Source organism: Peromyscus maniculatus, chromosome 1, assembly GCF_049852395.1.
Source record: "Peromyscus maniculatus bairdii isolate BWxNUB_F1_BW_parent chromosome 1, HU_Pman_BW_mat_3.1, whole genome shotgun sequence".
Classification (NCBI taxonomy): Eukaryota; Metazoa; Chordata; class Mammalia; order Rodentia; family Cricetidae; genus Peromyscus; species Peromyscus maniculatus.
In genome coordinates this window covers 117,937,014-117,955,379 of record NC_134852.1, presented here as the reverse complement: position 1 = coordinate 117,955,379, position 18,366 = coordinate 117,937,014, and the positions used below count along the sequence as shown (strand labels likewise).

At 42.3% G+C, this 18,366-nt stretch overlaps 1 protein-coding gene across 1 annotated transcript in view; it reads right to left on the bottom strand.

The window, feature by feature from the left end:
• Positions 1–18,366, bottom strand: part of Ppfibp2 (PPFIB scaffold protein 2) — a 153,902-nt gene that overhangs the window by 83,507 nt on the left and 52,029 nt on the right. Inside the window, 1 exon segment of the mRNA XM_076549819.1 lies at positions 10,036–10,250. Within this exon segment, the coding sequence (XP_076405934.1) occupies positions 10,036–10,250 (215 nt within the window).

Genomic DNA, 18,366 nt, shown 5'->3' with positions numbered 1-18,366 from the left:
GACTAGGGGCAGGGGTGGAGAGGAAAGGAGAGGGAGAAAAGCAGAGGGGCTGAGCTAAATTCTTGTCACTTACATATGTCCTCAAGCAGCAGTTCTTGCCTGAGTCTTTACCTGTTCTGTTAAAAACACCAAAGTATGTTCTACTTCACGACACTTACTTCACTTCAACCGCAAATCCAAAAAGTAGCACTCCAAAGGATCTGGAGCAGAGCATGTACATGTGGCCGGCAAGAAGGACAGGGTGGGGATGAGTGAGATGCGACAACACAGCAACTTATGCATCTACAACTTCAGGAACCTCCAGGGGCTTGGCCAGAGCTCCCTCACAGTACTGCAGGTGAACCCCAGCTGCACCCACCCCAAAGGCCATCCTGGTCAAGGATCCCTTCGGGGGGCAGAGGACGGGGGGGGGGGGGGGACGCGTTTCACAGACTTCAATGAATCAGGTAAGTCCATAAATACATTCTGACAAACAGTACTGGCTCATACCAACTATCAGGAGCCAGTATCATGTTATAGGGCAGAACTATCCACCAACCCACCATCTGCATCCTGGGACAGGGCTCAGCTCTGAGCCATGGTGACAGCTGTTAGGACATTTGGGCCATGGTGACAGTTGTAAGGATACCCCCAACGCTACCATCAGTCAGACACAGGCTGTGCCCAAGCAAAGAGGGACCCCATGCTTTGACAAGAAGGTACAGGGATGAGCTCAGGGGAGAAAGTCCTGACTATAAGTTTGCATCCTGGCCACCACTATCACCCACCGATGTCCCCATAATACACAAGCTTGGAGAACAAACCTCCACAATGGGTCAGGATAAGAGACAAATGCTAAAACATTTGTAGCCCAGCAGGAGGAGCCAAGCAGTCGTCAACATTTTTGACTGCTATTTTTACCATGAAGGTGGTCACAGCCTAGTGTGGCTAAGTTTTGGTAAAACCTTATCTTTAGATGCAGAAATATGATTTTTTAATCATTTCTACATCATAAGGTATTCTTGTGACTTTTTCTTCAGTTATTAAAATGTGAAAATCATTTTTAGCTGATCCAACGGCATAACAAACAGGCAATAGGCCAAATATAGGCCAGAGTTCACAAACCTCTGGGTTAGGACTAAGCTGCCGCATCTTGGTTGAAGGGACTTGTACTGAAAATGCCAACTCTGACCAGCACAGTAGGTCTGGAGCCTGCATTTAATTGCTAACAGGCTTCCAGGGAGACAGTCACATAGCTACTCCCAGGACCACACCTGGAGTAGTATAAAATAAGAAACCCACTTCCAGAAGTTCCTCAAAGAACTTAGGACTGGGAGAAGGGATTCCTGTGGCTGGCTTGTCAGCCACAGCAGAGCTGAGGGAGCCGAAGGCTCCGAGCGGTGTATCTGACAGGCCCTCTTTGCGGGCTGAGGGTAAGTGGATGTCTACATGCTTAGACCTCAAGTCATGCTAACCTGGCAACATCCTCTACCACGTCCCCTGGGCCTGAGGCAGGAAACTCAGAGGGCAAGATTTATTTGCCATTTCACCAATGTTTGTACATTCTTGGCCATTTATAAACACTGGTTCCTGGGGGCTGAAGCAGTCTCTTTTGGTCAGGTCCTGAAAGGATCCAGATTGCTAGAATTTACTTGCTTAGGGAGGAGGGGGCAGCAATAAAAACCCAGGGAGAAAAAAAGTACAACTGTTAAATCTGCAATAACTGAGAGTCCCTCAAACATTGGTTATTGCGCCAGGAAAACTGTGTTCATAACCCCCCAAGGCACAAGGAGTGTTTCTAGGGCAGGGCTGACAGACACCACGTGGCCCTGGAAATGCCCCCTGGAATGTGGAGAGCCATCCTCCGGTGCCCTGGTGAAAGGAACAAGGGTCAAGGAGCCTGGAGAGGCTTTCTTGCTACTAACAAGGGAAAGGTCAAATCTATGCTCCTGGGCCCAGGCCTAGGCAGCCCGTCTCTTCTTCCCCAGCCCCACAATGGCACCTTCCCTGCCAGCTGTTTGTCCACTGGTTTCTAAGGAAAATGAGAAAAGAGTCTTGCTTTCGGCTGACCCAGATGCACTGCTCAGCCTCACTGGAAAAAGGAAAAACAAAAATCCAGACTATTTTCTCTTATAAAACCCATGATCTGATGATCCCTCATCCTCAGCCTTTAGACAGTCTAGCTTTTGTCCCTGACTCCCACCTACTGGTTTCCTGAAGTACTGCACATGGATAAAGCACCATCAGGGCCCTCTGTCCACCATGGCCTGCCCAGGGATTGGGGTGGGTGGGAGGAGACTGATCCCTACCTATTTCTGATAGTTCACTCAACTGCACACTATATCTTGCCATAGGAGAGGTACGAAACACACCTTGGAAATTAGCTCACGTATGCTGCACCTTTTTTGTTCTACAAAACTAAGTACTCCTCAAAGTGTGTGTGTGTGTGTGTGTGTGTGTGTGTGTGTGTACACCAATCACACTGAGAATCAAGCCCAAGGTCTCCTACATTCTAAGCATGCACTCTACTATCAAGCTATAAGTCACTGAATGGCATCCCCATGTCCTCTTTTTAAAACCCAGGAGAAAAGGTTTCCCTATAAATCCCCTCTGCCTGTAGCTTTGTACAATTAGAATGTTCAACAGAAACATATCTAGACCTGTATTTTGGTCCTGTTGGAGAATGGTGACAGAGAAATGAATCACGTGGCAAGAGAAACCCAGGCTCACGTTTTATAAGCCATGAAGCAGCTTTCTTGCCTACCTTTCCTGAATCGCCTCTAGCTTTCCAATGTGGAAAACAGACTTTGCTTCTTTGGCCAAGTGAAGGATTGCAAACTGAATGTGGCAGGGAGGAAGCTCAAGGTTCTGTGTGAGGAGCTGGAACTGAAGAAGCCACATCTGTAACAAGGTGGCTGGGGGCTGATGAGGGAGGAGGCCAGGCCTCTTCCAAAGCCTGATCTCTTTCTTTGTTGAGAGACTAATTCAAAAGCTATGTGAGGGGGCCTGCACTAACTAGTTAAGATTTCAGAGGTGCACACATACCCTACATGGGGCCTGCCAGCGTTCTCGGCAGAGGCTGCCCACGCAAGCAGAGGCTACCCACACAAGACAGGTCTCTGCACTGTTCTTGAGATACAGGCCTCAGCTAAGGCTCCCTAAACTGTCTTCACTTTGGAAACTAAGAGATCTGGACTAAGACCAAGGCTGGTGTTTCAAAGGAGGCCTGTTGATCCAGCCCCCAGAATAAAACACTGCATAAAATGCTTATTCACGGGGGCTGGGGAAACAGCTCAGCTGGTAGAATGTTTGCCTGGCATACATAAAACTCTGGCATTCCCACCACTAAATAACCCTGGAATGGTGACACAGGCCTATAACCCTAGCATTTGAGAGGTGGAAACATGAAGATCAAAATGTTAAGCTAATTCTCAGCTATGCAGTGAGTTGCAGGCCTAGCATGGGCTACATGAAACCCTTCTAAATAAATGCAGACAGGCAGGAAGAAAGCAAGCTAGCTTGGCCAGATCTTACAAATATTGAAACTAGGTTGCTATTTCCAGTAGGGAAACTGAGTCTCAGGAGACAGTGCACTGACCTTTTAAACTTCCTACCTCCTATACTCACCTTGCCTTGGTTCAGCTTGCTTTCAAGTGCCTAGGCTCACTTACCTGAACACCTGCTATATTACAAAGGAAAGCTAGGGCTTCTGGGGTGGGGTTTGGGGGTGTGCATGTGTTCCAGTTCCAAAGAGAACAGCAGTTGCTTGGAGTCTCTGCCAACCACTGGCCCACATCCTGCAACTTGGTGCTGCCTTGACTTGTCCTCACTTTGCTTTGCTGTTGCCGGGCTTCCCTGACCCTTCTCTGACTTCATCTTGAACATTCACCAAGGATCTCCTTGGCCCATATCCACAATATCAAACAGCAGGATATACCAGCTGCTGGCAGATGAGGGGTGTTTGTGTACCAAAATGTTAGAGAAACACCCACTGCTGCTCCATCTGGAGACGGCTGGCTCTGGGGCTCACATCAGCTCTACGGTAGCAAATGGGTCTGTTCCCCTAGCCGAATGCTTGACTCTGGATAGCTAAGCTCTTTAGAAGGCTACATATAGAGCCAAGCTGACCACATCAACAAAACTTTACCCAGCCAAGCAAACAGGTATGAAATAGACAAGCCCCTTGCAGACCACATGAGCGCTTTCTTGAGGCACAGCCAAAAGTCCCAGGAGCAGCCCGAGTGATACCAAGCCTTTCTCCCCTGTGGTATACCTCAAGTCTCTAAGGAACATCTCCTTTCTTGGCTTCAGGACTTTCTGGTGAGGCTTGGGAGCTCTTATAGCCCCATCCTCCTGAGGGGCATCAACTTGTACCTCACCACAGCATAGAGAAAAGGACGGTGCCCTATATGGAAATCAGCTCAATTTCCATCACAAGACAGATTGTTCAAATTTCCAGCAGCAGGTCCTGGCTGCATCTTCTGTGAGCACTGAGCCCAGCTTCACACTGTCCACCAAACATAAATGACTACCATCCTATCTCCTGAAGGTAACATTTCTGTTACCCAGAGGATAGCTGGGAGCATCTCACTTAAACCTCTCTACAGACAGCTTCAACATGCCTCAGACTCCAAGAAATTCCTTGTACAAAAGCCTTGTCAATCAGCTTTCCACAAGTAGGTCCAGAATTCAGACATGGACTCCAAGGAAATCCAAACCTCTTGCTCCTTGTTTCACTGAGACCCCAGAGACAAATCCCGGTCAGAGAGTTCTGCACATGCCCTTCCAGGCCTGGAGCCCACTTCCCAACCCACTTCTTGCCAAGAGTCTAGGCCAGAGAGCTCTAGAAACTTACAGCTCAGTATTCATTAATCTTGAGCAGGTCTGTTACTCTTGGAGGTAACCCTGGCAGTCTGGCCAACAAGGTTCCTGCTGGCCATGTTGCTACAGCTGTGTTTCAGCCCTAGTGAGACCCAACGGGGAGAGAACAAGCCCTACATTCAAACATACCCAGTTGTCCACTCTGACGCAGCAGAACCAGGAATGCCCTCTCCATCTAAGCCATAAAGGAAAGGCAGGCCCAGCTCCAGTCAATTGGTCCTATTCTAACTAGCAGTCATTCCTACACACACATCGTTACACGCTAGCAAGCCCCTTTATCTTAGGGACCCTATGGTGTCTGGAGAGCTAGCATCCCTGAAGAACAGCGGCAGAGACCACACTTCCCATGACACAACCCTTCCTCTCTGGCCAGAGTTCACTGAATCTTAGCAAGGGTCATTTGACAAAACAGTAGCTAATTTACAGCTCTGTTGAAGTTTTACATTTGGATCAGGGACATGGCTCAGGGGAGTAAAATAGTTTCTGTGCAAGCCTGATGACCTGAGTTCAGATCCCCAGAACCTATGTAAAGGCCAGATACGGTATGCATCCGTAATCAGAGCACATCTATAGTGAGATGGTGAGGCAGAAGAGAAAAGAGAATCCCTTGTTAGCTTATGGGTCAGAAAGCCTGGGGTGTTCAGCCAGTGACAAGCAAGAAAGATGCTGTCTTAGAAACAAGACGAAAGGTGAAAATCACTGCCCAAGGTTGTTCCCTGACCTCCACATGCATGGTATGGCACACACACACACTTACACATAAACATGCACACAGGCACTCACAAATAAATGTAATTGTTTCAAGTTTCACATTTCTATTTCATTGGTTCCTAGTATTTTTATGTGCCTGGAGGATATAGCTCCAAAGTTATTTAGCAAGCCAATGAGTTTGGGATTTGAGGTTTTGTTTGATTGTTTTAATGGAGGAAGGTACTGGGGATGTAGCTCAGTTGGCAAAGAACTTGCTAGTATGTACCAGGTTCTGGGTCTAATAACCAATATCACCTAAAACTAGGTTTGGTGGTACATACATATCATAAAAACCTGTATCAAAAATAAAATATAAAGAGGAAAGACAGAAATGACTTGTTGGTTAACTAGAAGAATAAACGTGTGTGTGCACATGCGTGCGTGCGTGCGTGCATGTGTATTTGCCATAGACATTTGGGGATGTCTGCCTAGAGGCCATTCTTTCCCTCTACTCTTTTCCTTTCTGACAGTAGCCATCCCTCCAATTCGGGCCTCAGCTCACCTTGGACTACTTATTATGACTAACTGAAGTCAATGGAGGGTAAATTAATTGTTCTTGTCTGAAATGCTTAGGACTGGCAGTATTTTAGTTGGTTTTGATTTTGCTTTTTTAAAAAAAGGATTTCTTTTTATTATTTACACAGAATTTACTGGTCAAGCATCCCTAATCAAGAAAAGTGAAATAAGATTTCAAAAAACCTGAAATCCAAAATACTCCTTAACTGAAACTTTCGGATTTCTTGATGAGGGTTACCCAATTTGTTCTTGGTATAATGCCCTATTTTTCTTTCTCAGCTTCTTCTGATGCTTCAGCAGCATCCTGGCCACTGAACTAATGGGAAGCCTGCTGGAGGGATTCAGAAAAACATTTCCACCCTTAATCAAAAACAAATAAAAATGGACATACTCTTCAGAAAAATAAGAAGAAATTGATCAACTCTGAACAGAGCTATATAGTTTTGTCTATTTGAAGACAAGGTACTTGAGCTCCATCAGGCATGGATGGAGGATACACCTAAGGAAAATCCAGCCCTGAGACATGGTGGGACAGGAAGATGGGAGGAGTCAGAGCTTTTGAAGTTATCTAGAGCCGGTGATTTCAGAAGGGCAGGCCCAGCCTCTCTCCACTTTTTTAGTGATCCAAACCCTACTATTGGCACTGCTTTGTTGAAGAAAGTAAAAAAGATAGTGATGTTATCAGACAGAGATGGACCATGTCAGGTGGCTAATTGTTCCAACAAAACAGGAACTCTGAGGCGTGTGACAGAGTCAGTCTGTCTGCAGAAGAGAATGGTACAAACACACACATGCTGCACAGCCTGTGTTGAGCAGGAGGCATGCGTCAGTCTTGCCTTGTCCCTCAAATTACCTCTCATTCTGACTCCAATCCTAATCCACCTAAGAGCATACACACAAACAAACAAACAAACAGACAGACAAACAAACAAAAGCACCTGGGTGTGATGGCACACACCTTTAGTCCCAGCTTTCAGGAGGCAGAGCAGGCATATTTCTATGAATTCAAGGCCATCCTGGTCTACATCACAAGTTCCAGATCAGCAAGGATTACATAGATCCTGACTAAACAAAAAGGGATCTTAAAATAAAATCAAGTGGAGTCTCAGTGATTAAAGCAAAGCTTTTTAAACTTTAATGAATCACTTTAAGGTAGTTTAGTGCCTGATCTAAAGTCTACATTTTTTCACAAGTTGCTTGTGAAAAATAGACCAAAAGTTGTGTGGCAAGTTTTTCTCTGAAAGAACCAATCTAAAGCACTTACGGAATTGTTCACTGCTCTGAATTTTGTGGCTGTACAGGGAAGACCTAGTGTGGAATGTGTGTAAAGCCAGAGTGTAAACTGTCTTTAGGTCAGCCAGACCTGAAATGCAGACAGGTCATTTCTGCTCAGAATCAAACCCTTAACATGCAGCTCTGGTTTCTTGGAATGTTTATATGAACTTCTGACCCCTGAAAAGTACACCATTCATATGTGGCTGATGGGCATAATTACTCTAAAAGATTTATGAATGCAATAAATAGCTTTTAGGGAAATCTGTCTTAAATAGCAGATTCTGCAGTCATTGTAAATAATCAGCCCTAAAAACTGTGCAAATCTGAAAACACAAGATGTTTCCCCCAAGCAACACATTGACTACATTTAGAACAAATTATTTTTAATGTATTCCCCCAAAATATTTTAAAAGTTAGATCAACTTTTTTCATGCCACTCATTAAAAATACTGATGAATTTAAGTGAACAGTCACATGGAAGTCAAACCATGAACCTACTGGAGGGAGGAACAGGTGCCTAACAGCTATCTGAAGTGAGATTAAGTCAGGCCTCTGTAGGGCTATGAGGAAAAGAAGGGACCCCAACAGTTAAGAATGATGGATTTAATAACTAGAACCTTCTAAAACCCTATGGTTTGAAAAGCACAGCACTTAAGAAAATCTATGTCTAAATAAAACAGGTCATTTCAATATGGTAACACCAAAACACCTATAGAACAATGAACACAAGAAGTGAACAGAGAGCAGAATAGCCCTGTCCAAGGGGTTAAGGTGATAGCAAAGTTGTGTGGGAAGAACATTTAGAACTATTTTTGGACTTATCCTTTCAATTCCTCCATTTGAACACCTCACTTTGATAATTTAACTACATTAACAAAAAAATCATATGTGATCATGTATATATATATGGATTTTTTTCATGCAGGGTATGAGATTAAAAACTTAGAAACTAGAGGATACTCATAAGCTAATAAAAAGCTTAGCCTTCTCACTAAAGAAAGAAATGTACAAAAACAGCAGTAAAATAATTTCCCTTATGAAACTGCTAAAACCATTTTTTAATCTTGGTGATTATTTCTGATGTCAGGATAACATGGAATAGACTTGCTTCCAACTTGGCCAATGAAAATAAAGACAATGGGCTGGGCGGAGGTGGTGCATGCCTTTAATCCCAGCACTTGGGAGGCAGAGGCAGGCAGATCTCTGTGAGTTCGAGGCCAGCCTGGTCTCCAAAGTGAGTTCCAGGAAAAGCACAAAGCTACACAGAGTAACCCTGTCTTGAAAAAACAAAAAACAAAAAAGAAAGAAAATAAAGACAATGAAATTCTTCTGAAAAGAGATTTGGAAAAATATATCAGACTTAAAGATATTAACATTCTTGGATTATGATTGCCAGGTTTAGCCAACTGCTCGGGGGCATACTTGATCACTGTCATTCACTGTTTATCTAAAATCAAATTTAATTGGACATTTTATATTTTAGATGATGACCCTAGTTGATCTCTGCAACCATACTGCTAGAAAATTCTAGATCAGAAATGGATAGTCACATATGGTGAAAGACTTAAAATAATCTAAATGACAGTATCAGAAAGACTGTAATGTAAGTGACAGTGCAGCCATTTAAGATGATCAAGGGACACTTATGTTCATTGTAAACTGTACAGTGAAGAAGAAAGACAAGAAACTGCTGAAGTATGGACAGACAGGACTTCTATTCAGAAAGAACTGACAATAAATCTCCCGACTCTGTGATGGTAAACTTCTAGACGAAGCTGAAAGGGAGCCAGCAAAAATAAGGCCCTGGAGACTCATAAAAGAACTTAGAGGACAGAACAGGATGTGTTTATAAGGACTCTTGTGATTACACTGGGCCTACCTGAACAGCTGAAGCTGTGCTCCCTATTTTTCAGGTTAGTTTATTTGAAACTGTTCCTACTTCCCTTTCATGTTTAAGGTCACAGACATATTCACAGATCCTGGCCATTGTTACAAAGGCATCTTTGGGAAACCATTATACTGCCTACGACCCTGGTACAGGTACATGATACAGGTAGAAGCTTATATAATGAAAATACTGAATAACACATGTAATGGAGATAATGAGGAACTGTTCAGTGTTGACGAAGGCATGAGATGCACTGACAGATCCCTCTAGAACAGAAAGGAGGTTAGGACATCTGGAATGGAGGCTGTTCAGTCATAAATGATATGATTTATGGATAAGGATGTCTCAACTTCCAAGATCAACCTTTCCCTCCCAATTTGATGTTGTGTTCCTACCTCCTACCTCTGCATATTTTCTAATTCTGAACAGGTCTGCAGGACTCTAGCATTTAAAGACTGTGCCCCAGCCTTTTTCCTCAAATTGAGCTTAGGTGGCCAAAATAGTGCACCCTCCTTCATTCCCTCTTATTCCTTCTCTGGCTTCCCAGCATCCTTCCTCTACCCTCTCCAATGGCTACGTCCCAGTTGACCTCAATGACCTAGCTCCTTATCTTACCCATTCCCAGGTAATATGAATTCCCTACACATTGACCTGCCCATCTCTATGGGAAAGCAGTTGGATACATTCCATTGCTACATAATTATGTGTCCCATAATTCCCTTATCAGGCTATGGACCCACACTCACCAAGCTGTCCTCAAACCACTCCTTTATGTAAGCAGCCGTTGGGCCAGGGATTTGGCTCACAAGGGCTTCTCTCTCCTGAGGAAGGGCCAACATCTCCAAGGCCAGTCTCAGGTCCTCAATGAGATGGAGCACTGGTATAGAGTTCACGCAGGAGGATGGAGAAGACAACCCAGGCTCACAAGTACCATCACTAATATCTGCAACTGTTTTAGTGCCTGGAACAAAAAGGAGAAGAAGATCTTGTTTAAAAAAAGTGGATGACACAGTCAGTGACTTTATCAAGAGCAAAGACAGTGAGAAGTGGGGGAGAAGAGCTGGAGGATCATTCCTGCCTCACCATGGAATGGTAGGAAGAGAAGTCCATAGAGGTGAATACAGCCTATTGAGCCTGACATACAAAGCTTGCACATGAAGACAACTGACAAAATACAGCAAGCCCTCACCAGTGACCAAAATCAATATGACCCAATTCTTTAGTTTTTACAAATATATTAGTTTTCTTTTAAGTCAGTGTCAGACTGCACGGATGACCACTCCAAACCCCTCCCATTCCCTTAAGGGCATTCCTCTCCCTGGGCTGGCCTGGTCACTACTATTACTAGAACACCATGGCTAATGCTGGGTTTGGGGTTTAATAGGACTGACAGTTCCTGCTCTTCCTCTCCAATGCCAACCACCTTGTAACAAAGGCCACCTGTTCTGTAGAAAAGACAGCCCCAACTGTCACCGTGAGTCATCCCACTGTGGTAACAGACAGACTTGTGAATGAAGACATCCTGGGTCCTCCAAATCCAGACGAGCCATCCCTATGGAACACTATCACACAATTAAGGAATTAGAAAGAAACAAACGGTAGAGCTGATCTGAGTTAGTTGGGTTAGTTGACCACAGTTATGGACAAGGATTACTATAGTCATTGTGGTGATGGATTATAGAGAAGTAGAATCTTTCTAGGTGCCGTAATTGGGAGATTGTTGTATTAAAACTGTATTAGTTCCTATGCACAGCCACAGCCCATCTCCCCATGACGGACTGCATGGACTCTGAGAACAGAGTCTATGCCAGGCATAGCTGAGTTCCCAGCACCCACTAGATGTTGAAATGCAGTTCATGCAAATGACTCCACATATACTCAAGTGGATAGATAAAGAGAAAGAAATGAGTGCCTGGACTTCCTCAGAGATCTGGGATGTGGGGTCGGTTCCTTTTAATTTAGTATGTCTAAAATAAGACTGTTTGTGTCTTTCTACACCCTATCATTCAACTACAGAAAAGCCCAAACTGACCTCACAGAGTCTGACAAAGGAATTCTGTGCTTTCAGCTATAAGAGATACTGTGTAAAATGTAGGTTAAAGGATGATTTTTTTTAGGGCATTTGGATTGTAAAGGACAACAGGATAAGCTACGTAAAGTTAGGACTATCCTGGAAAATGGGAGCTGATGGGCCACTACGGGTATGGCATCTAAATCCTGGTCCCTTTACACTTTGAGAAGCCACCATAGTCCTTGCCAAGCAGTTTGGGAAGGAAAAATCCACACAGAAGGAAACAATTACCACAGCATTTGATTGCCAGTTTGCCTTCTGAAAATATATGACAGAAGGAATCGTAGGTCACAATCCACAAACAAGTCAGGCTCTGGGGAACTAGGAGACAGCACAAGTATCCATGCTCTGGTGTATGCTCAGCACTTTCTGGCTCCTACATACCCAATTTAGAGCTGATTGGGAATTGCACAAGCCAAACCTCAGGGAAGAAAACGGTTAGAAACTCAGCAAGCCCTCCAATCTCCACACAATTGCTCAGTAATGATTCCTCTGCGTTCTGAATGCATACTCTTTTTCTGTTTTTAAATTAAATTGTGTGTGTATGTGTGTGTGTGTGTGTGTGTGGTGTGTGTGTGTGTGTGTGTGTGTGTGTGTGTGTGTGTGCATGCCACGTGGCATTTAGTGCAACAGTCAGGATAATTTCGGGGTGCTCGTTTTCTCCTTCCACTGTGGGTCCAGGGACTGAGCTCAGGGCCTTGGGCTTGCACAACAGGTGCTTTTACCCACTGAGCCATCCTGCACGCCACACAGTCTAACTGCAGAGTTTTCCTACAGGTGAAGTATATTTGAGTTGGGCTGAAAGAGACTGAAAATTCGGCGGCTTTTACTAATTTTACATGATGATGTGACCGTTGGGTATTTTATAGCACATACAAAAATAAAAATTTAGAGAGATGAGTATTATATATAAATATTAAAGTATAAGAGTATAAAGGAATAGATGAAAATTGGGTTAGATTAAGATTTGATAGACACAAGAGTAATTGAGCAAAATATAACAAAACACTGCATGCCTATTATATAAAATTAATTTCTGCTACATAAAACAAGTCTGAAAATACTACTTGTAACAATTATAATAAACATTAATAGATCCTTCATATAAGAGACATGGTATAAATCAGTTGAAAAAAAAAGGTCCCAATTCACTTCTTACACACAAAACAGGCATAGGGATTTACACAGCTAACTCTGAGACATCTACAAAAACACAAATAGAAAATTAAAATATAGAAATAAAGTGTTTTCTGGGTAGTTCATGGAACATTTAAAAATGGGAGTTCAGTTTTTCACTAATAAAATAATTGAAGTTGAAAATGCAACGATCAGTGTTGACGAGCACACACTGAGAATGCTCAGAGCCTGCTAAGGGACATAAAAATTGGCCCAATTCTTTGTAATATGCAGTTTGTCGGATACTGTAAAAATATTCATACTTTTCAACTAGCAATTCCAATTTTACAAATCTAACCTAAGGAAATTCAACCAGATGTTCATCAAAGATAAACACATAATAATGATCTCAATAGTGTGCTAATTCTGGAAACATGGGGTGTATGAAATGACTATCCAAAGAACCAGAAACATGGAGCCTTATACTCATTTGTAAAATATATCATTAAATGGGTAAAGAGATGGCTCAGTGGTTAAAAGCACTGGCTGCTCTCCCAGTGGACCTGGTTCAATCCCCAACACTCATATGACCCCTCACAACCATCTATAACTCCAGTCCCAGGGGATCTGATGCCCTCTTCTGGCTTCCATGGGCACAGCATGCATGTGGTACACAGATGTACCTGTAGGCAAAACACCCATACACAAAAGATAATTTAAAATTTTTTTAAGAAAATATAATTACTATCTATAGATATTTAAACATATATACATAGATAGAAAGAATAATTTTTTAAATGTTGGCAATGACTTTCATAAGTGAGAGATTGCAACTTGGCATTTAGCTTATGCACAGGTACTCCAGGTTTAAACATGCTTTCTAAATCCATACTGGATATTACACAGTGCCAGCACAAGAGATTTCAATTGTGTGTGGGGAGGGGTGGTACATGTGTGTATGTATATATGTATCAAGTGTGCTCATATGTGGGCCAGAAATCAACACTGGGTATGTTCCTCTATTGCTTTTTTTGAGCTCACCACTTCAGCTTGACTGGCCAGCCAGTGAGCTCTGGCATCCACCTGCCCCTCTACCTCCTCACCCCTACCCAGCACGGCAATTATAGATGTGCATGAACTATGCCTGGCTTTTACATGGGTGCTGGAGATCTGACCTCAAGTCTTTATGCTTACCCATCATACATTTACTTGCTGAATCATCATCTCAGCCCTCCAGCCCTTCTTTAAACACTTTTGGAGTGAGTGAATACGGACACATTCTCTCCCTGTGCCCTGATGACCTTTATTTCACTCAGTAATTGTACAAGTGAAGAACTGATATATTTTCAAACAATCTCAGAGATCTGTGGCTGGGTCACATGATCTGTTGGAAAGCATGCAAAGTCTGAGGGGATCTCCTGGCAAGTGGGCAGACCAAACTACCAGGAGTCCCCTTCACTCACAATGAACAAGAAGAAAAGCTGAAACAGCCTCCCAACTCAGAGCTATACTCGAAAGAAAAATTAAAACCTTGGGGACCGGGGGGGGGGGAACCTGAATGATGAAATAAGTTCAAACTGACTCTAGGACATCTCAGAAAAAAGACCCAGACAGAGGAAGGGCCCAGGATTAGGGCTGGGGCTTCTGTAAGGGGTGAGAGCAGTAAGCTGAGTGAAGTCTGTAAAGACAGTAGCCATAAGTATTATTTGTTTCTTTCAGGGTTTCTGAAAAAAAAATCGCCCATGGCAGAGAAACATGCAGAGCCCCAGGCATGTCTGTAAAGCCATGCATACCCTCACACTGTGAGAAATGCAAACTACAGGTCTCTGCATACCACAAGTGCAGGCCAAATGCCTACCATGCATTCTTTCCTAAAAATCCCCCAAAAAGAATCAGTACACAACAAACACAATGGTCCAGAGTGTGTGCTAAACACTGCCAAAGGCACAATCTCCCAGAGGGCTCAACTCACCATGACACACATATTCCCTGCATATTCCCTAAACAAAATTACAACCACACGTCAAAATAAAAAAACACATACAGCAAATAAGAGATTGTGTGCCTTAATCCTGGATATGCCCGTTTATATGGCAAAGGATTCCCTCTTGAATTATTTCTCAGAAAAATGTGATTCAACTTATATTCAAGTGCTAAAACCAAGTGTCTCTCTGGGAATGCAGTATTACATTATCTTGAATAATGAAGTCCTAGATAGGGAATATAAGTCAGCACAAAGGTGGAACTTTGGATGCTTACAGAATTCATAGGGGAGTTTTGCCAACTCCAGATACACTTCAGAGAGCTGAATTTCATTGGTCTCAGATAAGATCTAGAGTAAGGAAAAGGTTCTCAGCATTCTAAAATGAAGCCAAAGTGGAGACTATTGCATTTAAAGGTCACTCGACCAATGCTAGTTTCTGATGACTATAGAGGCTAGCTGAGAATTCTTATTTTAAGAAGCAAAACCCAAATCTACTATATAGTAATTTTATTTAATTTAATGTTCAAATAATTGTTGAGGATAAGACAAAACAGAAGTATAGAATTTTTAATCACATAAAAATATTGTTAAGCATTCTATTTTTTTTATTAATTGTTTTTTTCCAGCCCAATCACAGTTTCCCCTCCCTGCAACCTCCCCTCCCTGCACCCATCCACTCCTCCTCCATTATCTTCAGAAAAGAGCAGGCCTCCCATATATATCAGCCAGACATAGCATATCAAGTTGCAATAAGGCACCTCCTCTCCTACTGAGGCTGGACAAGGCAACCCAATAGGAAGAAAAGATCCCAAAAGCAAGTAACAGAGTCAGAGACAGCCCCAGCTCCAATTGTTACAAGTCCCACAAGTAGACTAAGCTACACAACTGTAGCATATGTGCAGAGGGTTTAAGTCAGTCCCATGCAGGCTCTCTGGTTGGTGGTTCAATCTCTGTGAGCCCCTAGGAGCCCAGGTTAGTTGATTCTATGGGTTTTCTTGTGGTGTCCTTGGCCCCTCTGGCTCCTACAATCCTTTCTCCCCATCTTTGACAACGGGCTCGACAACCACCTATAGCAGCACTGACTTTTTTTTTTTTTTTTCTGGCCAGTTGTGTTTGGCAAAATCCTGGGTCTCTGGGCTGTCCACCCCTGGGTCCTGGTCCTCCAGGCAGTGTCATGGGTAGGCCCCCACTCATGGTGTGGTTCCCAAGCTGGATCAGTCACTAATTGGCAACTCCCATAATTTCTGTGGCTTCTTTACACCAGCATACCTTGTAGACAAATTGTAGGGTAGAGGTTTTGGGGTTGGGTTGGAGTCCCAACCCCTCCACTGAAGTCTTGCCTGGTTACAGAGGATGGCTGATTCAGGCTCTATATCCTTCACTGCTAGGAGTCTTAGCTAGGTTCACCAGGATTGTTTTAGCTATCTTGGGTTTTTTTGTTTGTTTGTTTTTCCATATGAAATTCAGTATTATCCTTTCAAGGTTTGTAAAAAACTGTGTTGTAATTTTGATGGGACTTGCATTGAATATGTAGATTGCTATTGGTAAGATAGCCATTATTACTAAGTTAATCCTACTAATCCATGAGCATAGGAGATCTTTTAATCTTCTGATATCTTCTTCAATTTCTTTCATCAAAGACTTGAAGTTCTTGCCATACAGGTCTTTAATTTGCTTGGTTAGAGTTACATCAAGATATTTTATATTTTATATTATTTGTTGTTATGGTGAAGGGTGCTGTTTTCCTAATTTCTTTCTCAACCCATTTATTGTTTGTATATTGGAGGACTACTAATTTTTTTTTTTTTTTTTTTTTTAGTTTTTTGGTATCCAGCTACTTCACTAAAGGTATTTATCAGCTGTAGGAGCTCCTTGGTAGAATTTTGGGGGTTGCTTATGTATACTATCATATCATCTGCAAATAGCAATACTTTGACTTCTTCCTTTCCAATTTGTATGCCCTCCTTGATCTCCTTTAGTAGTCTTATTGCTTTAGCTAATAACCAATGTTGGTTTCTGATGACTACAGAGGCCAAGAATTTTAAGAAGTAAAATCCAAACTTAATATAAAGTAATTTTATTTATTTAATTTAATGTTCAAATACTTGTTGAGGACAAGACAAAACAGAAGTATAGAATTCTGTTAATAGTGTTTAATGGCACAATTTCTATTAGTATATATTACCTACATACAGTAATGGATGTTATATGTAAACACATGCATATTTGAGTGTAAGGGTGTAATTGTGTGTACCATACATCAGAATAGGTACTTTGATCCAACTTCTAAAAACAGCCACAAGAAAGAAATAAAAATTATCAATAATCCTATAACAAACCAAGAATCATCAATAATCTTATAATTATATAGAGCAGTTTTGTTGCTCTAATCTTTTTGACAGAGAAAAGAGTAAGTCAAATGCTTTCACAAGTTAATTCTATCAAACATTTCAGAACTGAATAGTTAGCTAATCTAACAGACTATTTAGTTTAGCCTAGAAAAGAGGAAACTTACTTTATAAGGACAGAGTACCCAGACAGGTTTTAGAGAAAATGGTGAATTGTGACTCCTTACCCACCCCAGAGCTGTACACCTCAGTCATCTTGATTACTAACAAAGAAAATTACAGCCTATCTCTCTCTGTGAGCTCAGATATATAAATCCTATGCAAATAATTCTGAAAAACAAATCACATAATATATAAAAACATGAATCAAGCTCATCTCTGTTGGGAAATAATAGACCAAGCAGACACAACCAGACAGAGAGTAATGACAGATCAGAGTTTCATAAAGTATGTAGAAACCAAAGTTTCCCCCTCACTACAGAATGTTTCATTAAATTACACATATACAGAATGCTTTCCCCAAAGTAACCATATACTAAGCCATAGGGAGGTCCCAACAGAAAACCAAGAACTCATAGGGAGTTCATATGGTTTGAAGGTTTCCCCAAAGTTCATCCAAGGGTGGGATGTAAAGTGCTACCAAGCCCTAGGTTTGATCCCCAGCATTAATTCTGATAGTGCATGTCTGTAATCCCAGCACTCCAGAAGTGGAGGCATGAGCTCAGCCCTCATTCCTGTTCTCTCTCAGAAAGTTCCCTTGCCTTCTGCCTTCTACCATGGGATGAAACAGAAGACGGCCCTTATCAGATGTTACATCCTTGATACTTGAATTTTCTGATTGTGTTTAAAATGGTGAGAAATTTCTTTAGTTTATGAATCACCCAGTCTCAAATGCTCTGTTACAGTAGCACAAAACTGACTAAAACATCCCTATTTCCATACTTTCACAGGAAAGTAAGACAGATTTCCCTAGTGCATTTATGGTCTCTATGCTTCCCTCTTTTGGTTGATTTCCCCCACAAAAAAGAATAGTTCTCTGACTAAAGAGTTGAAGGAATTCACTGTTTCTCTCCACCATTGCCCTTCTTCTGAATGGTGGCTCCCTCCTTGGGGAAATCTTTCTGAGAACAGTCTACCTCTGCAGAGTGATGTCTGCAGTCAGATACTAAGTTCAATTTGCTATTGTGTTTGGGGTAGTGTGTGTGATGGACAATGTTTATGACCCTAACATAGCTTCAGGTCAAGCCATCTTCTCAAGTCAGTATACCATAGAGTTAATGTTTTCATCTCCATCGGTATGAACTATTCACCCCACCCAACCCTGTGTCTACATCCCAGTTCCTGGATCCTGTCAATGTGTCACTTCACACATGGATCAAGGATTTTACAGGTGCAACTGAAGTAAACCAGGAGATGCTTGGAGAGTTGTGATTAACCATTTGTTGGTCTAAAGAAAGAGAGAGAGGCCATAAGCTTGGGAATGCCATAGAATTCTGACAGAACATACAAAGCAAGCTATACAAAAAAAAAAAAAAAAACCTCCTAAGACACCCATAGA